The sequence below is a fragment of the Bombyx mandarina genome, chromosome 11, assembly GCF_030267445.1.
Source record: "Bombyx mandarina strain Sakado chromosome 11, ASM3026744v2".
In the NCBI taxonomy this organism is placed as follows: domain Eukaryota; kingdom Metazoa; phylum Arthropoda; class Insecta; order Lepidoptera; family Bombycidae; genus Bombyx; species Bombyx mandarina.
Window position 1 is genome coordinate 11,938,630 of NC_143218.1, and position 26,674 is coordinate 11,965,303.

Below are 26,674 nucleotides of genomic sequence, written 5' to 3' on the forward strand. Positions count from 1 at the left end.
AAAATAAATTTCGTGTAATAAAAGTCATAGCCCCTACAAAATATAATTTTGCGTACCATAATATTTCATTCTTTGATTTTTGTTCAGCATACTGCGATCAACCCGTATTTGCATGGTTATTGTGACGTAGGTACTGTAAGTCCGCACGCGTACCACTATTCTACCTATTTTTGCGGCTAAGCAGTCATGCGTTGTACTTTAAGGGTAGGCCTGCCCGTTGTATAATATATTTAAGAATTTGTCCTCATGTCCCATTTACGTTGTGATGTGTTTGGGTCCCGGTAACCACTTTAGAGCACGCAGACCACGAGCTTCTGCACACATCTAGGTGACCATAAAAAAAAACTCTAAAGTAAAATTGTTTCTTGGTTACAGCTAATTTTCAAAATAAGCAAACATTCAAATTTAAATGAATTCGATTTGTCAACGAATTCCATGATGTGCGTCCAAGAGAATTTTACCAATCCAACAAGTCAATAATGAAATCATGTGAAAAAAGGGAAAGTAATTTTGAGATTCCTTTTTTAAATGCGATTAAGCGATCTTGTTAGGTAGTACACAAATAGGCACTTAGTTAAAAGAAGAATGAAAAAATATTATAGTAGAATATACCTACATTATTCATTTAAAGTAACGCAATACCCTAAATGAAACACTAGCTTTTTATTTATAATTTTAGCTTGTATTCCACCATCCACAGCATTTACAGGATCAAATTTTCATTTTTAAGCTAGTAAAATGTTGAGAATGTAATAAAAAATTTCTAGTGCAGACTTGCTTGCAAGACTTCATAGTAATTTTGTAATTACCTATGTACCAGAAAATAACTCTTCGTCGTAATCAACGAGTATGACGAGGATGGTGACCGGTGCTTGGGGTTCTAAAACCACCGAGAGTGAATCCGACAAGACATGTTTTGGGCGACGGTGGCTTTGCGTTGCCTCGGTCTGATAAGTAATTAGCGGCGGCCACGTTAAGAGGGTCTTTGTGTCGCGCCGCTTTGTCGAAGTAGCGTTCTGACGTTTCCTTAAGATACTTACGTATCGCTAATAGATTTAGGTCGCTGTGAAGACATACATTCCTCACATACCACGGTGTTTCCACGGATATCCTGCAGAAACGGGATTGGATGACCTGGAGAGAATTTAACAAATGTCCGGACCGCCTGAGCGAACACTTGCGTACGTTCTGTCAAGACTTGCATAGGTCACGACAGAACGTATGCAAGTTTTGTAGTGTCACCTTGTTATGAAGGGACTCACTTCGCTTGCAGAGGGTAGAGTCGAAAGAATAGGAAGGCGGCTCGATCGCGTAGTACTAACTTAATGTGGGGTCCGAATGTCATCCCCCGTCGAGTGACGTCTAAGTAATTAGCCTTCGAAACCCACAGTAAGTTATGAGTTAGTTTGTAAATTAAGCGGTTGTGCTAAACATTGTCGAAAGGCTTCGCGATATTGAATTCCCGTGGGGACGGATCTACGTGTATTAGGCCTACTAAGATGTGCTCCGTGAGGCGGTGCACTCGCTGAATGAACGGGTGTTTCGCGCGGAATCCGAACTGTTCTTCGTTCAGGATGCCTTTGATGAAGGTGATGAAGTCCCAGAGGCGTTTGCGTAATAGTTGCTCGAATAATTTGGCTATCATTGGGAGGAAGCTGATCGGGCGGTAGCTCGCGGGATCATTTTTAGGTTTTCCAGGTTTGTGTATGCCGATAACGTCCGCTTCTTTCCACACCGCAGGAAAGATACAGTTTGTCATATAGTGGCATTTCAAATGGAGATCAACATGATCGTTAGTTGGACGGGTAAAATTTTTAAAACGGGTTTTTGATTCCGTCGGAGCCGGTGGCTTTCCGTGGTTGTAAGTTCGCGTGACAAATGGGGATCTTCATGACTATTTTGGTCTCGAACCAATCCGTAAGTATTAAAGGCAGCATCCGACATTTCAACAGTGTTGCGATACAGTAACCCTCTCATTACATCCTAGACTCTGCTCGGACGGAGCTACTAATAGCCGTTACCGGTCTGCGCTAATATCTTAACGGAACTAATTCGTGTGCTTTCGGTACTGTAGATAGACGCGCCGTCCTTCGTAACTCAAAAGCCTGAAACGGAGCATTTTTGTGTATTTCGTAGTTAGGGGATTTTAACAGCGGGTACTTATGATCCCGGTCTGCTGGAGCTTTTTTGTTTTTATTTTTTACCGCAAGACTTGTGTTTCGGCTCTAAAGGTCTATCGATGTTTGATGCTGTCTTTTTAAACTTAGTTTGATTTGAGACCAAAATAGTTATGAAAATCATGAGCACTTCTTGTTGAACAACTAGCACTTATTAAAAAGGCATAGCTGAATGAAATGTAAAATTTTATTTTACATTCTGCTTAGTTAATAATAAATATTGATATTTAATAAACTTACAGGTAATCTTGCACTGAAACCTTATATAAAGTTTCCTATTGACTATCGCCATTAATATGAGTTATGTAGGCATGAGACGCAAAATTTATGAAAAATAAAAATATATACAACGGTATTATTACATTTTAACAGTAAACTATGTCAAGACTCGTGATTTTGTAATTACACCGTTTGTATCATTAAAGTGGACATTAACATACGCAATTCAGCATTTTCTAAAACATATATTATGTTTTAATCTTATATTATAAACAGGCAAATCTGGTTTTGGTAATTTCTTGATTTATGTCTTTTTTTAAACAAAATTATATACCTATACATTACAGAAAATGTATAAAACATTTAAATTTAAATTTGCTACTGAAATAAAGCAATGTCTTAGAAAAGTAAGGATAAACACTAAAATAATATACTTAGGTAATATCAACGCTAATTTATACAGATATGCAGCGTGGACTGGTGTTTAATGCTATTATAAAATATTATTCTTATCATAATAGAGCAACTTTTACATAAATTGTCTAACAACGTGTAATACATTTACTATGTAAATACAAACAATGAATGATGTGTACATTACGTTATTATCTAATTAGTTTTATATTGAGGAAGTATAATAATCATTTGCAGTTTTTCATTGATTAATTATTTCATTCACTATAATATATAATAAAATAAAAAATTATGATCAGAAAAATTAACACAATCTATATATTTTGAGGTGCATTATTCATTACAATTGCACATAAACGGATAAGACCTTTAGAATATTATTTAACATGATTGACTACAGTACAGTACCCTAAATAATGTTCTGCAAGTAATCGCTGCAGTAGGGTCTCATTGATTAATGTATGTACATTTCATACACAACTCCAACGCTCACATTGTGCACCATTAAAAAAATAAATTATGGATGCTTTTAAACTAATATGCTACATTTATCTTGGCATATGTTCACTGCACATCTGAAAAGTAATAAAAAACCAAGCTAGAAATATATTTAAAGTTTCGATGTGCATTTAGTACAGAGGATATTTAAAAGTTACAACTGCAGAATGTAAGACAGGTTCAGGGTTTAATCTTCCGGGTGTTTTATTCTCTTTATAATATAGTTTATGTTTTTTTCTTAAGGAAATGCAGCTGTTTGGCTTTATCTCAATTCGTGAAAAACAATTCTAGGACTGGAGCAAGCTACGAAAAATAAGTAATATTTTGATAACATCTAAAATTTTACAAATAAATTTTATGCTCAGTAGTCTTACAAAGAATTCCAAAATCCCTAGATCTATCTTCTGATCGTACTGTATAATGCATGTGTGGTTATCACAATTTAGCTTATTCCTAATATTAAGCAATGCATCCCATGCATTCCAGTTTCAAGGATTTGCAATTGAGACTTCAATCATTATGTCTCAAGGTGGGCAGCAGCATTTATGTTGTGATATCAATAGACTCTGTTGATAACTGTAACATCAAATAGTCCATGAGCTTGTTAAACCATTTTATATTTTTTAACAGTTCTTTACTAGTGTTATCAAGCTGTACACACTAAAGGATTTGGTGAGGGTTATTTCTACAGTGAACATCTGTGTGCTGATAAATTACGATGATGATGCTGATGAACTATTTTTTGTTTTCTATCGTTTCTTAAAACTTTCAATATAATGCATATATTGAAATTTAAATAATGAACAAGTTATTAAATCAGGAGCATTTTTACTGGAGCTGTATTTTGTATACTTACTGCAGTTGAGCAAGAGATAGATGTGTAATTTGTTGGTGTGTTTGCAGAGCCCGGATACATGTTGATTTGTACATGAGATTGGTGAGATGGAGGCGGAGGATGAGTAGCGAGTGGAGACACCGGTGGAGCGGTATTCATACAGACTCCACCTGCATTGTTAGGACTCCCTGTTGTGGACAGCCGTGAGAATGCTGCCAATGCATCAGGGAAGTTTGGTGGTGTAGCTGGAGTGTTGCATGGTGTCATTAATTGCTGCAAAATAATTTTATCTAATCAAACCATCAAGGTCAGTAGATTGAATTAATAACCAGGTTAAAATTTGCATTTTGCACCCTATAAAAAATACAATTAGTTTAAAAACAAATTACAATATCAAATAAATTCTTTTTATTGGTGGCAGGGGGTCTTGTGAGTCCACACGGGTTGGTACCACCACAATGCACATTTCTACTGCAAATCAATAAGGCGTTTCTGTTTAATGGTGGACAGCTGTTGTACTGTAAGCCCAAGACTTAGAATTCATATCTTAAGGTGGCTGGGTGGAGGCATTTTAATTGTGACATCTCAAGTAACCAAATAACACAAAGTGGGAAATTAGCTCATTGTGTCCATCTTGAGAAATGAAAGTTCTATATTTCGTCCCCCATAACCTTTTGATTCACTCTGTATACAATTTTCAATCACATTTCAGAATCTTTTAACAAACTAAGTTAACCTGTCCGTAGTGAGGTGCAGCAATGCCATTGGCACCAGCGGGTATTGCCATGTCTTGGAAAAATATAGATAAGGCAGTCTGCAACAAAATGAATAGTAAATAAATTAAATCTAATATAATTTCCATGTACTTTTACAATTTAATGTCACATTTATTATTTCATGAAAAGCAACAAAATGCTAAATCTAATACAGTAAAATCCTGCAAAATTCTGTTTTGTTTAACACGTTTTTCTTTGAATTATAGGATTCCCCGAAATTGCATGCAGCTTTAGGCTCCCAAATATTTGAAGTGGTTTATCTGTGTTTCTTCTTGCAGTGTTATATGAATGTATTTTTATCGTTTCAAACATTTGGTGACCTTATTGTAGGTATTAATTTACATAATATAATGATTGATATAGTGGCAAAAATTATGATTTTTAGCTTTTATCATTGGCGATAATAAAAAACATGAAAATAAAGTATTCCTTTAAATATATTCTTAGTAAAATATATTATTCCTTATAAAACTGTATAAACTATTTTATGTGTATATTTATGTATGTTTGTATATGTGATTGTGTATATTCATTTATTATGTTTCTATACTTATATGTAATAAATTTTATTGTTATGAAAAACATAATTAAAAAATTTAAAATACCTAACCAATTTTCTACCCATCTTCCACTGAGCCCATTATTTATATGAGACAACCTTGTTTAACACTGTTTCATATTATGCTCTAGTTTGGTGGAAAACGTAACTCTCCATTAAGCTGGGTCTTACTGTATGTCACTTTCATCTGCTGGCGTGAATTGTAAGACTGTAAGCATGGTTTTCACCATCCTTACTATCATTTGTTGTGAAGCAATTATGTCTATGGGCTCTGGTTATCAGACTACATGTGTACTTCTGTAAAATGTCACATTTCTAATCTATATGAGAAGAGAAGCTGCAATGTAGAATGTACGTCTAATGAATGCTGATCATACTTCACTGTAATGATAACAAAATATTTAGAATTCAAACATAATTTTGCTAACTATTCAACTAAACCCTAATTTGCATGTAAAACACCAAACAGAACTAGTCATGAAATTTTTCATATACATTGATTATTTTTACGTTTAGTTTCAAAATAGCCATATTTTATGTCTCTTGCGAAATTAAATTATCCTATTGAAACATTTTAATCAATTTCAAATGTATGTATAATATTTTTTAAATAAATAGCGCAGACAATGTAATGTAACACCTTAGCAATTGCGTGTAACTTCATCAATATCAACATGTCAAAATGAAAAAATAGACAAACTTAGATGATGTACATAAGACTGCCATGTGATTATCGTTATTTATTACTTAATAACAAAGTGTTTATCATTTAACTATATAACTCAATAAGTTAGAAAATTACGCAATATAATAGATATTAACTGAAACGATCACACAGAGAAAACCTATGGTAAACTTTGAAGGCTATTTTATAAATCAAAATAGTGGAGCAGCCATTTCATGTACATACTGTTTGTTTACATAAATATAATATTCACCTCAAATTGCCAGTGAGCCGCTTGTAACAATTGTTTAGCTTGTTCTTGAGCACAGCCTGCGGCCAATACAAATTGATTTATCATTACTTGCTCTCTTAAAGTTGAATCCATTTTAGTTTTTGTGAACTAAAAATATAAAAGTCTGTCCGGTCTGCTCGATCAAGAAATAACAAATAAACTGAATTATAAAAAAAAAATTTGACTACGATCAGCTCTTTGTCAGGCCCATTAAAATTTTCTTAGGAGCGAAAGAGATACAAGCAAAAGTTTACCAACTTTCAATGTACAGTTTGATTTGGTTGCTTAATCCGTTGTTTTCCATGCAGTTTGTGCCAGTAAGCATTAATTTATAAGAATTTCATGGCCTGGGTTCTAGTCTTTTAGCCTGCATTCTTAAACACTTTGTCTATATGAAAAATTTATCGGAGCCGTTTTTTCATCGATTACACTTAAATTGATCAACTTTTCACTGTATTTTTTAAACAAATTTATGTGGTTTTGAATTTTGAAAGGGTAACATTGACTTATAAAATATAAGAAGTGAATGTATTGTAGATTATTTTAGTATACATTTGTCAGTATTTTTTTTATGACTTTAGTCGGTTAAACAGCAGTATGAATTTATGCTATGTTTACTGGGGCTTAGTCTCAAATTTGGGTATTTTTGGCGTTTGAAATTTGAAACTATTTATTTCACCTTTTAGAAAAATCTTTGTTGTAACATGAAAATATTAAAAATTTTGAAGAAATACAACTTTACTTATCAAATCTACATTGACAGCCCAGGTGTATAAATTTCGCCTTACAATTTTTGGTTTTCCCTATAAACATTTAAATTTATTGATATGTGGCGCCTTTTAAGTTTTGCTACAACCAGTATTACACACAGTGTTGTGATCTGTGGTAGAGAGTCAAAACACCCGCAAAAATTCAATCACGTTTATACTCCGGCGCTCCCAATATTTAAATAATAATATGTTGTAACTATATGAACATGGACGTGGTCCTCCCATACGTACCCCCAAATATTATCATCATCATTATCTTTAGTCCACGGACGTCCACTGCGGGACATTGACCTCTTCCAAGGTTTGCCAGAATTATAGAAGTCGAAGTGGTAGTGGGACAGTACAATGAATACACATATAGTTTTTTAAAATACGAGTTTAATATTGTGATTTAGATAGAATACGCTTGGAAAATAGCTTGCCAATTTCCCCCAATTTGTGATTCTGGGCTACAACAGTGTCACAGTACACCTAGTAAATTAATAGCTATTACATTATTTTAATCGTCCATTTTTTATTAGGTGTATTTTATTATCTATGGTTTAAGTGACAGTTGACAGTGCAGAAATATTTAAAACCCTTAATGTCTTTAGTCTATAAATTGTTGTAAACCTCGGCGAGGTAATAATAAAATTCAATACCGTCTACATACAAAAAACAATTTAACACAGCATTTAATTAAACAACAATATTTTGATAGTACATTAAAGAAGTTTAAAATTATAAATCTATTTACTTACTGACTAATGTATTTAGTGCAAATAGTGCTTTTATTTTCATCGAAAAACTAATGCCATATATCATGTTCTTCATTACGAAAAAAATGTATTGGTGTGCAGGAATAATAACGTTATTAAGTGCCTCTGTGGTTGCAAGTGTTGAAACAAATACTCCAAACAAAAACAGTGAAAGTAAAAATTATTCAATTCTTGTGGACAAGAGCAATAACTATTACGAGATTTTATCAAGGTCAAAAAGACTTAGTGAGCGGAACCTTTCTAGTACTAGTGAAATAAGTATGAATGTTAATCAAACAGTCGATTCAACAACTCCAAGTTCAACCGAAAAATCGAATATAGTTTACGAAATAGGACCATCAAATTCTTCAATACTGGCAGTAGTTCAAGTTAATGCTTCGGCTGCGACACCCAATGCCTCTGTTAATCCATCAGACGCTGCTCCTCTTCCAGAAAAAAGCTCAGCTGAAGATGAACATAATAGCTCAATGGCAATATTTTTCGTACTCTGTATTTTGGCCTTAGGTATACTGTTAATACATTTAATGTTACAAACAGGATTTTCTTATCTCCCTGAAAGTGTGGTTATAGTATTTCTTGGTGCTCTCATTGGAATGATAATAAATCTTATGTCGATAAAAAATATTGCCAATTGGAGAAAGGAAGAAGCATTTTCACCAACAGCTTTCTTTTTAGTGTTGCTACCACCCATCATATTTGAATCGGGTTATAATCTCCATAAAGGCAACTTTTTTCAAAATATTGGTTCAATATTGTTATTTGCGATCGTAGGAACTGCAATATCAGCATTTGTAATTGGAGCTGGTATTTACTTATTGGGTTTGGCTCAGGTTGTATATAAACTTAGCTTTGTTGAGTCATTTGCTTTTGGATCCCTGATATCTGCTGTGGATCCAGTCGCCACTGTGGCTATATTTCACGCTCTAGATGTTGACCCAGTTCTCAACATGTTGGTATTTGGGGAGAGTATATTAAATGATGCAGTGGCTATTGTGTTGACAACAGCAGTTCTGGATTCCAATGACCCTTTCATGTCTACAGGAGAGGCAATTCTCTCTGCAATTAATCGATTTTGGTTAATGTTCTTTGCATCAGCTGGCATTGGTGTACTTTTTGCACTTGTGAGTGCCTTACTCTTGAAACATGTTGATCTCAGAAAGAATCCATCTCTTGAGTTTGGAATGATGTTGGTATTCACATATGCTCCTTATGTGTTAGCTGAGGGCATTCACTTGTCAGGTATGAGTTAAATTCAGTTATTTAATTTTAAACAGAGTTGTAACTCATATTTTTCAGTAACAGGATTTTGTTTTCAGGGATTATGGCTATACTGTTTTGTGGTATTGTGATGTCTCATTACACTCATTTTAATTTATCCACAATTACTCAAGTTACAATGCAACAAACAATGAGAACTCTTGCATTCATCGCGGAAACATGTGTTTTTGCATATTTAGGACTTGCTCTATTCAGGTATGTGTATACATTTATATCTACAGTGAATTCATTTATCTTCTGTATTGTTAAATGATGTAGCACTAGGTTTTAACAAAAAAAGGAAATGTTTCCTATATTAGTACCAAATATATTAGTAATAAAAATTATGAATTCTGAACTATGTTAAAATTGCCATAAGTTAAAATAAGTTTGTGTTAAAATCAATATCAACATTTGACCGATAATTGAATTTATTGTGAAATAAATTTTTAATGTTGCTTTTGTTAGCATATGTTTCAGCAGTAGGCAGCCATGATAAGGAAAAAATACTCATTTTAGTAATTAAATTCCAAAAGAAAGTTTCTAGGCCTTATCTAGAAAAATATAAATTTTATGTCAGACTAGCGACCTGCCCTCACTTTGCTTCGGAAACATTAAATTTTATTATTGATAGGCGAAGCCCACCATGTTGCGCGTGGTACGACAATAACTACGGGTGACGCCGCGGGGCGAAACTAGTCTAAAAAAGTAGCCTAAGTTACTTCTTATATCATCAGCTACCTATTAGTGAAAGTCTCATCCAAAATCGGTCCAGCCAGCCGTTCTAGAGATTAGCGGAACAAACAGACAGACAGACAAAAATTGTAAAAAATGTTATTTTGGTGTATGTACCGTATATATATTCATATGCATGTAGTAAAAAGCGGTTATTTTTATACTACAAACAGACACTAATTTTATTTATATGTATAGATTAGTGGTGTACCTAGTCTATACTATATAATATAATATAATATAAATTATAATTATTATAATATTATAAAGAGGAAAGATTTGTTTGTTTGTTTGTTTCGAATAGGCTCCGAAACTACTGGACCGATTTGAAAATTTCTTTTTCCATTAGAAGCCGACATTGTCCCTGATGAACATAGGCTACTTTTTTTATTATTTTTTTTATTTTATTTTTTTGGTTTCATGTGTGTTTTAATGTTTCCGAAGCGAAGCGAGGGCGGGTCGCTAGTTAAGTAATACAAAGCAAACAAGTCTAAATTTTATTTAGATACAACAAATGAATGATCTGGTTTTTTAAATATCTCAAGAATGGTTGAAACTTTTAGTTACCTGTTATAAAATTAACTTATACCTAATATATAATAATAACAGTTTCAGACATCGCGTCGAACCTGCACTGGTAGTCTGGAGTATAGTAATGTGTCTCCTTGGCAGAGCAGCTAATATATTCCCTTTGGCACTGCTTTGCAACAAATTTCGAGAACACAAGATTACCAAGAAAATGATGTTTATTATGTGGTTCAGCGGTAAGTAATTTATTATATTTTTGTCAATTTTATCCAGATTTATGAAAAATAATGCATAATATAAAAATAAAAGTAAAACCATCCACTATTTTTAAGCATTATGATTGAATTAGATAACACTATCTCTTGTCTTATCTACATCGTTTGGTTTGCTTTCATGTAAGGAAAATTACTAAAGATTTCAATGGTTGATAATTATAAAACATGAAGTACTTAATATTGTTTCCATGTTTCCAGAAAAACATTTTTAATACAAATACTTGTTTTTCAGAAATGGCAATTTTACTAATGAAATCCTGTTACACTTTAGTAAAATATGATATTACCTTTTTAAATCTTGACAGTTGTTGATACTTGTTTGAATTGCCAAAGACAGTTTTCCAAATTTTTCAATGATCAAATAAATAGTTTAGGGGGTCGTGAAAACAGTATAAAGAAAAAATCATATTCATTTATTTAATAATCTTCTCTTAAAGTTAAATTGTAAATGCTTTTAATTTGTCTCTATCCCAAGTCAATTTTTATTACCATACTAGCTGACCCGGCAAACGTTGTGTTGCCTTAAATAAGATTTCTAGGGAAATTCTAGTGTAGAAAAAAAACCTCATTCAACCACATAATACCTCATTATAACAAAAAATAAAATTATCCAAAATTAAAATAAAAAATTAATGTTTGGAGTGGACAACCTTTATCACTTAGGGGTATGACAAATATAAAGTAGCCGATTCTCAGACCTACTGAACATACTATTGATACACAATTAAAACAAAAAAAAACATGGCTGGCAAGCTACGATTGATACACAAATAAAACCAAAAAAACATGGCTGGCAAGCTACAATTGATGCACAAATAAAACCAAAAAAACATGGCTGAAAAATTAATAGTGAGTAAGACAGGAGACCGGCTTCGTCCTCATCCCTACTACGTGATGTTTGCTGGATGAGTGGTGGCACCTGGCGGGGTTAACTGATCGATTGATAGTTGATCAGTAGTCAACCGGCGAGGGCGGGAGATCAAATTGAATTTTAAAAAAACATAATTAAAGGAACTTGAAATTATAAACTCTGAATAAGAACTTATCGTACTACAATTACAATATTTCATTGCCATCTTGCAACCTTATTGCGGATCTGTGCATTGAATAAAAAAAATAAAAATCGGGATGGAAAAATAGGGTTGATCATATAAGAGTGAAAATTGAGAGTAATATGAAATTTTTTATTTTAAGTCAAGACTTATAAACAAGATAAAAAAAAATCTTGCCAAAAAAATTCAAGTTTATAATTAACAAATAAAAAATAGGGCTTGATCATAGAGGGATGAAAAATTGAAAGTAACATCAGATTTGTTTTTTATTTCATGGCAAAATAAAAATAAAAATGAAAATCTTGCCAAAAAAATTATAGTTTATAATTAACAAATAAAAAATAGAGGTTGATCATAGAGGGATGAAAAATTAAGAGTAACATCAGATTTTTTATTTTATTTCATGACAAAATAAAAATAAAAATGAAAATCTTGCCAAACAAATTAAAGTTTATAAATAACAAATAAAAAATAGATGTTGATCATAGAGGGATGAAAATTTGAGAGTAACATCAGATTTTTTATGTTAATTCATGACAAAATAAAAATAAAAATCTAGCCAAAAAAATTAAAGTTTTTAATTAACAAATAATAAATAATTAATAATAATAACAAAAATAATAATTTTATATATTAGATTAATGTAGCAGTAGTTGTCATTTATCTGAACTGAACTCCTAGTCAACAATTGGAAATTCTGGATCAGAATTAGGGAGAGCTTTAAGTTCAAAAGTAAAGTAAGAATTAAGAAGTAATTAATGATAAGTGGGGAATTGGGAATTATTTTAGGTGACTTCCCAGAAATCTTTAATCATGATCCCCTGTATAGGTTGGTACATCTATTATCTATACCAATGTACAAATATGATCACCATCTTAAGGTACAAGGCGTCATTAACTTTGCTTTGAGCTCCAAAATAACAGGTTTACATTCACTTTTTAAACATCTTTAAGATAGTTGCTGTGGGGGGAAAGGTTTTAAAAAAAATAATTTAAGTTTATATATATTTACAGGTCTAAGGGGTGCGATATCTTACGCTTTATCTCTGCATCTTGGATTTTCGGATGAAACCAGACATGTGATTATAACAACGACACTCATAATCGTATTGTTTACTACTTTGTTCTTCGGAGGGTCCACTATGCCACTATTGAAATTTTTACGGGTAAATAATGGCTATAAACTCTACTTTTCATTTCTATATGTTAAAAACGTCCAAAGTTTAAAAGATAACATGTCCAGATGTGCAATTTTTGTAAACAAATTCATACTTGACATTTTGAATTGGTGTTTATGTGTTTTAAAATATAGTTTTGGGGTATACAAGTATTTATGTTAACTGAATTGTTCTATTGGTTTTATAATCCCTGCTAAGTGTATCCAGCCATTATTTTAGTCAGATTTTATGTTATACACTTTTCCCTTCATACACATCCCATAGAGTGTATCTGTTTTTTTATCCTAACTATTCACTGGTAGTCTAGTGGGCTATTCAAGCTATGCCAGGACGGGTAAGTGAGCTCACGAGCTCAACCTGAGAGAATTTGCTAAAACTAGCTCTAGCAAGAGCAGTGCTTTACAGAATCTACTACCGTAATTGAAACGCGACCCACTGAGAAGATCCGGCGAGAAACTCTGTGGGCCTTCTGAGGTTGAGTTCGCTCGTCGAACTCTTGACCGATCGGTGCTTGAAATGTCTAATAGCACCTGTATCTGTGTACATATTAGTTCAATGCTATTTCAAATTTTATTTTTGTAGTCGTTTTGTGTTTCATATAGTATAAATAAATGTAGGACGAACGAAGGAATAATATCGTTAAATATGATTAAACTCCCAATGAATGAATATGCGTAATTACTTTAGTGCGTATTTGTAAACATGAATAGGTACTTCGTCTAACCTATTTTTGCCATGAAGCAGTTATATTTTGAGGTTTGAAGGGTGGGGCAGCCGCTACATAATGGAATTAAGACTTCGACGTTTGTTTTATGGGTGGTTGGGCGGCTTTTACGTTAAACGAAATTAAGTGTGTCTATAATAAATATTTGATTTTGTAGGCAAACAAGAAAACAAAACGTGCACGACCTTTGCGCAAACAAAAGGAAGTAAGTTTGTCTAAAACAAAAGAGTGGGGGCAAACAATCGATTCTGAACATTTATCTGAAATCACTGAAGAGGAACTTGAGGTTTGTACAGTACTTGTTGTGCAGACTCTAATATTTTACGAATGTCATGGTTTTATAATGCCGAATTACCTAATAATACGACACTTTTTGTAAATAATAATGTGTTCTACAAAGTCGTATTACATTATTTTATTCTATCACCAATAGTTTTCGCAGGGCACGCGATATAAAGAATATTATAGGTATTTTTTTTACACCTTGGCAATCGGCAATAGTGTGGCTTACAAACAGTGAAAGAATTTTTCAAATCGGTTCAGTAGTTTCGGAGCCTATTCAATACAAACAAATCTTTCCTCTTTATAATATTATATTCTATTATAGATTATGACAAAATCCACAATAAAACATCTTTAGGTGTTTTATTTGATTGAACAATGAAATAGACGAAATAAACAGTACGATAAATTAGCGGAATATTTTGTTGAAAAATTGTAGACTAATTTGAATGTATTGCAGGTGAATTATTCACACGCAACTCGTTTACGGGGCTTCGTTCGATTTGATATGAAATATCTGACCCCGTTTTTTACGCGACGGTTTACACATCAGGTAAGTGAATGACAGTAAAACAAGAAACTATTTACACTCTGGATATGTAATAAAACTTTTTTTATAATAACTGAAAAGACACGTTATCTTTGATAAATACTTTTACAGTTTTGTTAAAGTTGTTTTTAAAGTATCTAATTGAGAATAGTAATATGATTAAAAAAAGAGATCATAAACATTTGCTTACTTGAAAACAAAAGGGTAACAATTATAAATTAGTATGTTTCAAATAATCTATCATAAATAATGCTGTGGTTATCCTACTCTTTTTTATGTTTTTTACACTCCTCAACATGTTTCTTTTAGGAGCTAAAAGATTGCAAAAGCCAAATGACAGACCTGACAAATCAATGGTATCAAGCGATTAGGATATCCAATGATAGAGAAACGGATGAAGAAGAAATTTTACAGCAGAATTCCCTTCCGAGCTCACGCAATAGTCTGCAAAGAGGTGTTTAGTAAAATGTTTAATATAATTCCAAAATATTTTCTATGCTTATATGTATAATCTTTGATCTTACAATTAATGTATGCACACGTGCAGCTCTAATAAGTAGCTTCATCTAAGCTGATCTTAAACCTTAGCCTTAATAGTTCACCGTGCTGTGCGCGAGAACAAAAAGACCATGGAGTGTCGTATTTACAATTCTTATCTCTTTATTTCAATTTTATTTTTATTGTGTTGTTTATTTTATTTTAAAGCATTTTATGCATTTTCTCTTGAATAATAATTACTTGTGCGTCCTAATTTGATATTTTAAAAATCATATAAAACTGTATGGTACTTTCGTTCTCCATCCGTATGAATGTGAAGACAGCGTGAGAACGCTACCTTGAACCCTCACAACACAGCCCACTGAGTTTCTCGCCGAATCTTCCCAGTGAGCCCGGTCTTCTGATCCGGTGGTAGATTCTGCGAAGCACAGTTCTTGCTAGGGTTCGTGTTAGCAGCACTCCGGTTTGAGCCCCGTGAGCTCACCTACTAGTTAAGGTTACGCTCAAATAGCCTCTCAAGGCTCTCAGCTTAGGTAGGAAAAAAGCTACCTTGCAATACGACGACCTCCTCTTCGTGGTTGCGGTTAATTACGCCGTTGACCCGACTCATGCTGCTGTCCTTTAGCAGCTAGGCCTCCTTCGCCGATCGGACAGCTCCTAGCAAATTCCCGGGCTCTTAAGTTTGCCCACCCATCCTCGTGAAGCTGGAAAGCCCCCCACCATCAGTAACCTTATGCTCTCATGAAACGACATGCTGGATTATTAGACTCGTAAAAAACAGATTTATTGATATCGTAAGATGTATATAAAACGCTCATTAACAGTCCGATAAAGAAAAAACGACTATATAGTTATTGTAGGCGATGGTGAGTAAGGTCCGATTTAGACTCATCTGATAGAAGGAAGAAAAAAACACACCTTAATGGAAGGGGAAGGGTGGGAGAAGTAGCATTGGAGCCGTGTGAGCACTCTATTGAGCAAATTAAGTGATCATCACGTGCTATCAAATATCGGGGTAAAATTTATTGGTCGTTCAGACGCGGCACAATGAATATGGCTAAATCAAGTGTTTACCTACCATTATGGCAGCGACACGCGCTACTTTTATTTTGTTATAAGTTGTAAGTCAATAAACAGGTTAATTTTTATTAATTTATTGCGTAAACACATGAAGGGTCCGACCTTATATAAATGTGTATTGTGACTATAGTGTATATAAAAAATCTTACAGGCATCTTATTTTAAGTTTAACAAACCATTCCCGCATGTTGCCTAATTTGCGCTTCGTGATCTGTATAGGTTCCCGTAAGCCCATAACACCAGAAGGGGCGTGAAATCGTGTTCCCAACCAAAACAATAAAGCTAATAGATAACAGCTAATAGAATTAAAGGGTATTTCAAAACATCCTTTGTTTTATCAAATGTTCGTAAGATCCCGTAAGAAGGTATAAAAATGCTGGTAGTATCAACAAAATAATATGTAATGCCTGGACAGCCAAATAATGTGCCCAAGTGATCGCTAATAGGTCGGTCTGACAACGTATTTGTTAAGTATAATGATAAGACAAGCCTGAAAGAAGGCCGCGTCGCGTCTGCGGATAAAAACTAATATGTTATTGGCTAGATATTAATTCGCATCTATTAATTTGTTCCTAGCATAATGGATAACTTTATTAGAACACCTAGGTATGTACCGTTTTTTATAAATGGTCCGTTTCGTGGTAATATTTAAATTGCGCCTAGTATTCTGTTTCACGAGAATAGTTAATAGAATAGGTCATAAATGTAGAATATTGAGGTCGATTTATAGACAGTGATATGTTAAGGTTTGTTGGCCTCTTAGGTTTAATGGTTGTATAGTGACTGACTTTTGTAGCAGGCACTCGGAGCGAGTTCAAATTCCTGTCAGTCAGTATTCTTATTATAGATTGTTGCAATTTTTTTTGTATTTCTCATACGTATGTGTGTTTCCGGGACCCGATGGGGTTTGTCACGTTTATAATTCTTCATCCTAGTCGTAAACTCTTGGCAAAGTGGTCGTCATGTATCACCGATGCGCTCGCGATGTGACGCCATGTTTATAATAGACGACGTGACCATGACGCTTATAATAGTTCCGCTTTAATTATGTACAGATAGGCAAAAAGAGAACAGTTAAGTTTATTTTTCTCCTCTCTTTGTCCGATTTTTTCCCCCATTACTGGTTATTGTCTGATAACCACGAGCTTTGGTGTTATCAAAACTTGTTTTTGTTTTTGGAAATGCCTAGTAAATTTGCTTTCAGAATGTGCATAACAAAATAAATGAGAAAAAGTAAAATAAATCTAAATCATGAGGTGTCAGTGATTATTCTCGAATTTTGATCATTATATGAACATTAGTTTTAATAAAAAATGTAAATATCAAATATTTTACCATTTCTAAAACCAGTGACAAATGAACTTCATCATGTTCTTTGTAATGTTTGTATGATTTTATCATAAACGTGATTCAATTCGGTGTTTAAACACCAATATTTTAAGTGTTACGGCTTTGTATTTTAAAACTTTTATTTAATAAATTATTTTTATAGTCTTTAATTCGATACTAGGTGCTATGTTATACGTTTGTATTTTAATCGTCTACTGTGAAATTTATTTGCATCAGAATTTTAGTATTAACGAATTTGTTATGTTCTTTAATTAAATATTATGAAAGGTATTGACGTTATATTTTCGTAATTACATACTGCTTAATAATATGGTCATTGTAATAGGAGCTAGTGGTCAAGGGTTCGAAACTTCTAAAAGCGGGAAAATTTGGTGTAGGAGAAATAAATATATAATTAAACAGTAAATTTGCGTATATATGTACGAAACGTTGGGTTATTACTCATTACTAGCGCCTAAAGAAATTTGGTTTTTGTAGTATTTATGTAAAGATATATTTCTTTGATCGCATTTAGCGTTTTGTTAATGAAGATAAATTATGTGAAATATGTAGGATGTAGGTAATGAGGTGGTATTTTTCAGTGCTTAGGCTAAGTTAGGCCCTGAATATTATTATTTGCTATTATTGTTCATGATAAAAAAAATGTTTTTTTGTCAGTGCCTAACCTAAAGCACAGTTATGCATCTATTATAATATATCGTTAATTAAACTATTTTGACATCGACTTCTTGTAGAAAATGTTAGGGCTCGTCTGGTACGTTCGAAGAGTCGAATTTATTTGGTACAAATTGTAAAACGCATCAGCATAATATAGTATACCGTTAAATTCTCGCCCCGGGTTTAAAATAAAACAGCCCTGTCTTTAGGATATGTTCCTTTTTTCAGCAATATTATTTTTAGGTTTATTGATAGTAATAGCCAGGCGAATGTGTTGCCGAGACATTGTACTTAATGGAAAACACACCAAAGAATTCGAAGCACCAAAAATTGCCTGAGATTTTTTCAGATATGCCATTTTGTTTTGTCGATATTGGAAATGATGAAGCTTTGTATTTTGCGGTGGTGTATATTTGCACATAAAATAGTGGTGCACATAAAATGTGTTTTTCTTCTGTATTATATTGTATTAGTATTATGATTAGTAGCTTTATTTGTTTGATAAATTAGTATGATTGTGTTAATCAAATTAATTTTGTGATAATAATTTTTAAGGTTTATGTTTATGCTAGTAATCCTGGTCACGCTTTGCCGTGACTATAAGTAATTGTGTGAAAAAGATATATTTCTTGAAACTATTCATGCGCTATTTATGTTTGTGGTACTATGACAGAAACCTCTCCTGGAGCTCCAATAATTATGCATCATCAAAATAAATCACAAATAACACAGATACTAATCTCACACTAAATTTTAATACAATTATAATTTATCGATTACATGCAGTGGTGAGATGAGCCGTTCGATTTTAGATTCTATAAAAATGTGACATTAATACAAATAAGTTCAGTTAATAAGGTTAAGTTTTATTGTTATTTAATTATCATAAAATTATTACTACCTAATCAACGGTTCAGTAACGTATAGGGAACACAACTAGCATCTTTATATATCGCACTTATGGCAAAATTCTTGTTTTTTGGTAAATATAATTGAAATTGAAGAAGCCAAAAATGTAATTGAAGAGTTGTAATTTTTCAGTTTTTAATACTTAAAGCCTTAAGCGTATACCTTAAATATTAAGGTATGCTCTTGATTTTAAAGAGAGGGAAAGTGTACTTTGTCCTTTTCTAACTAAAAAGGTGGTGTGTTATTTCAAAAAGACTACTTATAACTGTACTATTGTAACTATACTTGAGACCTTAGAACTTATATCTCAAGGTGGGTGGCGCATTTACGTCGTAGATGTCTATGGGCTCCAGTAACCACTTAACACCAGGTGGGCTGTGAGCTCGTCCACCCACCTAGGAATAAAAAAAAGAACAGTTCTATATCATATAAAGTATTCTTGTGTAAAACACTTCAGAAAAGCTTAATAGTGACAGCATAGCATGACTGGGATTCACTAATGTACGTCTACTGTCTATTGTAATAATGAAACTTTTAATTAGTATAATATATTTCAATAAAAATACAAGACCTGAATAAGTTGACAAGTCACGAATGCAACTTTCATGTTTAATTATTTATTGAAAGTTAAAAAAGATGATATAAATTTTGGAGTAACTCCCAAAACATTTTCACACCTTCAACATAACTACATAAGCACAAGGTTAGCTATGTACCACTATTCAAGTAATAACATTGTTTATTATGTACTTTGCTTTCCTTTTATGAAAATGCATTATAGAATGATGTCTATTATATTTTTATTTATTTATTAAAACATATTTAGTTATCGTGATAATAAATAATTGATGTGTATATTATAGTAATGGAAAATAACTTAAGTGAAAAATCAGTATACATATTCCACAAATCTAGATAACAACAATAATATATTTTGTTCTATATTTAAGGACCATTTCTTTGAACTTAAAGTCTTTAATGTAATTTTAAACTGCATTGAAGGTCAGCCAATTTTTGAATTAAGAAACATAAATTTTTATTGTGTAAAAAAAACAATGTTTAGAATAACAATAATTATTTTATGTGAAGCCTATGTAACTTAAAAGCTTAAAATATGAGTACAATTTTGTGAACAAAATTAATGTTGTTTTAATCTTCTTCATTTTCCAAGTTAATGTGGCTACCAAATTTTCCATACAAGTGTGCTTTCAAGTCACTCATTTGTGATTTTAGTTCCTCACATTTTTCTTCTAAATCATGAATTTCATGTATTTTTTTTGATTTAGCTTCCTCAAGATTTTTCTGGAATAAAATTATAATATTGGATTTAAATATATACCCTTTTTTATTTATTTGAGTTAAGTGTTAAGTTTAAATATAAAATGAGATTAGATAGTTAGATATTTTTTAGTTCTCAATTTTCAGTTGGATTAATATTTAACCAATCTTAACCTACAAATAAGGCACTTTTATATATTAGAAAGAGAAAATGGTATGTTTCTAAAAATCTAAAATCTAATAAGCTTAGCACTAAAAGGGTCAAAAAAAAGAGTTATGAACTTAAGGCTTGTATATGATCCTAAAAAATATTTAAATAATTCTCTTGGTATTGTCATGTTTTATTTATTAAAAGGGCCCAGTCAGGTATAAGTGTGGCAATATTTTATAATAACTGATTCGCTTTTTACTGAAGCATTAATATCAGATTGAACACACATTATTTTATAAATAAGTTTAGGATAAACTGCTGCAACTTTCTTTTATCAAATAACCACTATTTCACTTTTAGTTAATAAAATATATAATATTAATGAAATTTTAAAGAATATTAATGTGATAGTCTTACCAAAGTAATTTCCAAATTCTGACAAATAAAAATTTCACCAATAAGGTAAGGGATTTTTTCAGAATCATCAGCAAGGCTCAGTTCCTCAACTGCTTCTTCTAGGTTCTTTACATCGTTTTGTTTTACTTTGAGCTCATCCTTATAATCGTCAACTTTAGCGTTGAGACGAGCAAATTTGTTAATTTTTTGTTGATCTTCATATGAAATGTGTACATCAGAGTCCTAGAATGCCGAGGAGAAAAATAAATGAAATTCAATAGAATGTTCATGTTTCGTACCTAAAATGGTCTCAATATGGTTAATTAATACAGTAAATTTCTTCTGCTTGTTATGTTTTGACAAAAGTAAGTATTGCACATTTACTTACTGGCTGAAAAGTTCCTTTAGCTGTAGTTGACATGTTTACTATCAATATTTAAACATAAATCATTAAATTTCGGCTGCGTTTAACCTCAAATCGAAATTGTTCATTATTGTTCACTTTTTTTATGCTTAATTTGTTCATTGAATAGGCAAAAGGAACTTAGCCTATAAAGCCATGTTTGTAACGAAGGCCGAACGGATTGAATAGTAATTGATTTTGGATGTTTATTGATTTTATGATTGATGATGATTAAATGGAATAAAATGTAACCAAATTCAACATAAGATGAGACAGCATGGTTGATTTTAAAAGGAACAACCTATCAGTAAGATGGTGCCAGCTCATTACGACTCATTAGACTACCTAAGTTTCGAACAACAAAATTGACATTGGATCAGTTTGGTGGAAAAAAAACTTCCACAAAATTATTTTTCCTACCTAAGCCTTGAGAGGCTATTTCAACGTAACCTTAACTAGTATGTGAGCTCACGGGGCTCAAACCGGAGTGACACTAACACTGACCCTAGTAAGAGCAGTGCTTAGCAGAATCACCGCTAGATCGGAAATGCGTCCCACTGAGAACATCCAGCGAGAAACTCAGTGGGCTGTGACTATGGGTTAACTCGCTCGTGGAGCCCTTCATCGCAAGCGACGGGTTCGACGAGGACGGTGACCGGTGCTTGTGGTGCCTAAAAGCACCGTTAATGGATCGGGAGGATCCGTAATGACGTGCTTTGGGCAACGTCGACTGTTTACCATTCGATTTACAGGATCGGGTATGTCTCACAGCGCTCAGCAGCCCTAACTATAATATGAATGACTTCGTATACCTATTAAAGATTTGACGAATTTATCGGTATATACCTGAATGTGCACGGTAGAAGCAGGCTGGACGGTGGAATCATACTCTACAAAGACTACAGAGAATAAAAAGAAAGATAAAAAAAGAAAGATAAAGATTTCATTCCACTCAATAAAAAATTGGAGGTAGGAGACTAAAACGAGAATGTTGAACGAGAATTACTAGAAATGAATATATATTATGTAAATAAAAATACCCAGATAAGTTCATCTGGAACGTATCTGGGTATTTTTATTTATCCTTTCCATTATTTCAAAATAAGTTAGAATATTACCCATAATTTTATATCAGATACCGTTATGCCGTGTGTTTCTCTTGATTGATTGATGCTTCAAATGATCTGAATGAAATGAATAGAGCAATATTATACTGATACGGATATTTTATTATGGATCTAAGCGGTATTTTCAGCCATTGTATGAGAATGCAAAACCGGGCGGGCGACCGGCGACCCCACCACGGCCGTTCTCTGCGCCTACGCTCGACGACACCACTCACTTGTCCTAAGTTGTCCGCAGACCCGCACTTCAACTTCGAACATCAGACACAGTGCGCGTTACCCAGAGACGAGCAATAAATAAATTTTGATAAACAGTATTAGGTCGTGATGGAAAAAGAACACCAGCCAGACTCGATGGCTACAATAACTATGAAGCCGGAATATCCGCCTTCTGAAGTATACAGCACATCAGAACCGCCACCGGTATGCAAAACCCGTTACCTATTTAAGAATTAATAATATATTATTATTATCATATTGAATAAAAATATGATTAACATTATAATAAAACACAAACTTTAATTTTTATTAAATACGTACATTATTTGAGTGCAGTAACTGAACAAAAATCTTTAATTTTTATAGATTACAATAAAATATCAAATATAGTATAGTCATTAATTTCCTGTACCTATTCAGAAATGTATGGTTTTCTAATTGTTAAACTATTATGACAGTCACTAAATGAGGCAAAATAATTGTTCAGTCGAATAAGTAGGATACAACTGGTGGAAAGCGCCTTTCTCTCGGTCTAGTGATTGTCTATAGCAGGTGACGCGTAGACACTTGTTTGTAAACACAGTCACTTTATTCATTCGAGATATTGGCAATATTAGTGTTCGAAAGACCTAGAAATCAAGAAATACCAAGTTATCTAATATATAAATTGTTAGACGAATGCTACGACTGAGTCAACAAAAATTAATTCAAACAATAAATTTTTCTGAAGTAAAATTTTACGAATTTATTTTATATTTAAATTATTGTTGTATTCTCCACTTATCAAGTGCTTGATTTAGGTAACAAAAAATATGAGTTTTGAATAAAAAACATTTTCAAAGTTATTATTCTCAGATTTGTTTACACACACATCTTTAGCTTTATATTTTTTGCAACCAAAAATGAGAAAGAAATGACATTAGGAATCATAAATTATATTAATATGTTAATCGTGGGAAATTATATTGTTGTGTTATGCGAGCATCTGACAGTTTCTCATCAAAATCTTAAAACTTTATTAAAATCTTCTATAATATTCCAATTCCAGATTGGTTTAGTCCAAAAGTTTTTGTAGTTCAACATGCTAAGTCGTGGAAAGAAAAATACCTAATTCTAGTTTCATTTTTAGCATTGTCCTATTGTGTATTACCTCTTTAATTTATGCGGTTGAATTTTCTTTTTTTCATTTTCTTTTTTAACATCTTTTTATTCAGAATTCGCTTCATTAAGTATATTTTTTTGTTATTAGATTAAAAATGTGCTTATTCGTTCATAGTTCGTTCGCAACATAGTTCAGAAATGGATACATAACGATGGTATTTTCATGGTACATTACTATTGGTACATTAGTTTCGCACATGAAAGTTTATTATATAGCCTTTCGTTAAAAAGGGTTGTGAGTTGTGGGCACATTTAAAATAACACTAGGGACGAGCAGTAAACTTAATTCTATTGAGAATATAATATGATTTCTTGCACCTCAAAATCATTCCACTTGCATCTAGCCTATATTTACTATTTGGTTCGTTTAAAAAAATACACGCGGAAAAATCTTTTAAATAAAAGCCTTCTTGAAAGGATTTGGATCGTCCCAAAAAGACTAGATTTGAATTGACGTGAATGATGAATTGATTGACCGCGGGGTTTTTCCCCATAATCTTTACAGCCATGACTAATTTGCAGAAATTTACAGTTTCCAATTTAAAAATAAAAATAAATGTTTTGGAAGTTCCTGTGGTTATGAAAACAAAGAAGTTTTTACAATAGAGATAAACAATGCACAACACAATCCGGAGTGAAATCGTTATTGGCTAGTTGACCAAGTGGACAATAGGCTTGCGTCATGTCTCAGTCAGTCACAGTTTGATATTTGCTCGAAATATCCACGATTAATAAACAATAGTTCGTACTCGTTTACATTATAATAAATACAATTTATTCAGAAATGAAATAGCTGAGTAAAGTTCTTGCTTATTTTCCTCTAAGTGCGACAGGTCGACATCAAATTCATGTAATGTTCATGAATTTTTTTACCTTACGGCAACTTTTTATAGTCACAGTCAAAGTAATAAGTTGTAAAAACTAAGACCACGGTGAAAGACAGTCATTTCAAGCAGCTCAAAGTGTTCGAATTGAGTCGTAAAGTGTAAACTAAACAATCACTTTTTCATTTAAATTACAATTTAAGCACAAAGTGGTTGTGCGATTACAGTGACACATTATGACTTACGTGATAATCACTTTGATGTTCATAGTACCAACGTGTGATTGGTACCAATGAATTTATCTGACAAACTAGCGACCCGCCCTCGCTTCGCTTCGGAAACATTAAAACACACATGAAACCAAAAAAAATAAATAAAAAATAAATTTAAAAAAGTAGCCTATGTTCATCACGGACAATGTCGGCTTCTAATGGAAAAATAATTTTTCAAATCGGTCCAGTAGTTTCGGAGCCTATTCGAAACAAACAAACAAACAAATCTTTCCTCTTTATAATATTAGTATAGATAATAAAAAATACATTTTCTAGATACATAAGTGTCTTTTATAAAGTTTCACAAATAGCGGAAATGATATTTGAACTGTTGTTTTTTGCAGTAAACTTTATGACTCACATACACCGCTAAACACACAGAGTTGTTCACTTTCACTAAAAATAAAAACGTAAATATTGATTGATTTTTTTCTCAAAAAAGATTTTTTTGTTCCTTCACAAAACTTTGTATTATATATTTGCACTTCATGCACATTAGTGTATTTTGGTGTACTTAATGAGCGTTCTCTACCGTGATTTTGAATATAAAGTAGATTGGTTGAAAAATTAAAGTAAAATTGTAACATACATTATACTAAATTAATGTGAAATCTATAACTTTTTACCTTGATATTTTATTTCATGTCATTAACTAGGCAAAATATATAGCCGTTATTTTAATGCAAGCGAGACTATGGCCAGTGCTGAGGTACCTATTTGGTGTAAGGTAGGCCTATATAAAAAAAATCATAAAAACATATAATTAAATCCGAGAACATCAAAGATATGAGAGACTGAGATATGGACAGTAAAAGTATCTTGATATTAAAAAAAAACCTCGTACAGCCGTTGCTATAGATAAAATGGACAAAACAGTAGATTTTATTTGAAAATATTTTTTTAATTGAAGTGTTTCTTGAATATTTATGTTATAAATACGTGATCCAAGACGTTTTATACAAACACGGTGTAGCAACCTACAAGTTGTTGACTAACGCATTTGGAATTATAATGGGAGACGTCAATACAACATAATAATCATGTTTCTGTTTATATTTTACACGTTACTCAAAACAGCGGGTATACACAAAGTGTTACTACTTATTCAACCTAGGCTTGTTTTAACGATAAATTATCATTTCCTTGAAGTATGTATGCCCTTCTCGGTTGCATTTTTACTTGGACTGCATTTTAATTAGCATTTCTAACAAAACCTAATGTTTGTTTTAGGCTTGATCTCGATGGAAACATTCTATTCTAAACGGAATTGTTTGTTAGTAATTTTTTAATGTAATTTTAGTATGGTTGTTATTTAATTCATAATAAAGTTTTCCATTTCGTTCAATCAAGTTTTTAACATTACCGCACTCATAGAAAGTATCGAAAGTGTGTCGTAACCGTTAAAATTATTGCATCAAATTATAATACGGATTCGAAGTGACAAAGTAAACGTGAAGTTTGAATTCGATATAATTTTGCAGTTCAGTAAAGATGATGGATTTCACAAAATGCAATAAAATGTTGGCGCACTTTCACCTGGCCCCTACCTTTGCTGCTGAGTGTTACGTAATTTCGTGCAAAAGGTTCTTTAGTACGCCAACACTTCATTAACTCCGCTTCGCTAAGGACAAAAGGTTTTCTGTTTTTATTGCGGGTGTCGCAATAACTTAGGCATATTTTCTTGTTTAGGTATCGCATTTTCTGTGATTGATGTTTCGTTAGCGCGGTGAGAATATTGTTGTCCCACTTTGCTCGCGTCTGTCATGCCGTTTGTTTTAAAACATACAAATAGAAAAGCACAAAAAGCGT

General features: G+C 32.5%; 4 protein-coding genes and 1 long non-coding RNA gene across 7 annotated transcripts in view; 3 read left to right on the forward strand and 2 right to left on the reverse strand.

Annotated features, from left to right (window-relative positions):
* Positions 1–2,346: 2,346 nt before the first annotated feature.
* Positions 2,347–6,751, reverse strand: LOC114249590 (UBA-like domain-containing protein 1). Of its 3 annotated transcripts, XM_028183220.2 has the most exons (4): positions 6,417–6,751; positions 4,880–4,957; positions 4,165–4,416; positions 2,347–3,385 (listed from the first exon to the last, which is right to left on the reverse strand). In XM_028183220.2, the coding sequence occupies exons 1-4, from the start codon at positions 6,525–6,527 to the stop codon at positions 3,359–3,361; spliced, it is 468 nt and encodes a 155-aa protein (XP_028039021.1). In that variant the 5' UTR covers positions 6,528–6,751; the 3' UTR covers positions 2,347–3,358. The 3 variants fall into 3 exon arrangements, with proteins under 3 accessions (XP_028039021.1, XP_089587629.1, XP_089587627.1); XM_089731503.1 differs by lacking the exon at positions 4,880–4,957 and having other exon boundaries at positions 6,417–6,611; XM_089731501.1 differs by lacking the exon at positions 2,347–3,385 and having other exon boundaries at positions 4,105–4,416; positions 6,417–6,750.
* LOC149502033 (uncharacterized) lies at positions 4,311–5,088 on the forward strand. The gene is made up of 2 exons (XR_016323896.1): positions 4,311–4,450; positions 4,856–5,088. It is a non-coding gene; the product is annotated as an uncharacterized LOC149502033 (long non-coding RNA).
* A 997-nt stretch (positions 6,752–7,748) lies between the features above and the next one.
* On the forward strand, positions 7,749–17,345 carry Nhe1 (Na[+]/H[+] hydrogen exchanger 1). The gene is made up of 7 exons (XM_028183261.2): positions 7,749–9,201; positions 9,279–9,435; positions 10,564–10,718; positions 12,824–12,975; positions 13,869–13,997; positions 14,454–14,546; positions 14,853–17,345. Exons 1-7 carry the CDS (start codon positions 7,995–7,997, stop codon positions 15,003–15,005), a joined length of 2,046 nt encoding a protein of 681 aa, XP_028039062.2. The 5' UTR covers positions 7,749–7,994; the 3' UTR covers positions 15,006–17,345.
* Positions 17,346–18,977: 1,632 nt separating this feature from the next.
* Pfdn4 (prefoldin subunit 4) lies at positions 18,978–21,410 on the reverse strand. Its single transcript, XM_028183262.2, has 3 exons — positions 21,251–21,410; positions 20,884–21,105; positions 18,978–20,339 (listed from the first exon to the last, which is right to left on the reverse strand). Exons 1-3 carry the CDS (start codon positions 21,281–21,283, stop codon positions 20,187–20,189), a joined length of 408 nt encoding a protein of 135 aa, XP_028039063.2. The 5' UTR covers positions 21,284–21,410; the 3' UTR covers positions 18,978–20,186.
* A 1,125-nt stretch (positions 21,411–22,535) lies between these two features.
* Msr-110 (DUF3736 domain-containing protein Msr-110) overlaps positions 22,536–26,674 on the forward strand; it is a 66,642-nt gene continuing 62,503 nt past the window's right edge. Inside the window, exon 1 of the mRNA XM_028183182.2 lies at positions 22,536–22,812. Coding sequence (XP_028038983.2) covers positions 22,717–22,812 — 96 coding nt within the window. The 5' untranslated portion in view covers positions 22,536–22,716. The remainder of the gene's footprint in view (positions 22,813–26,674) is intronic.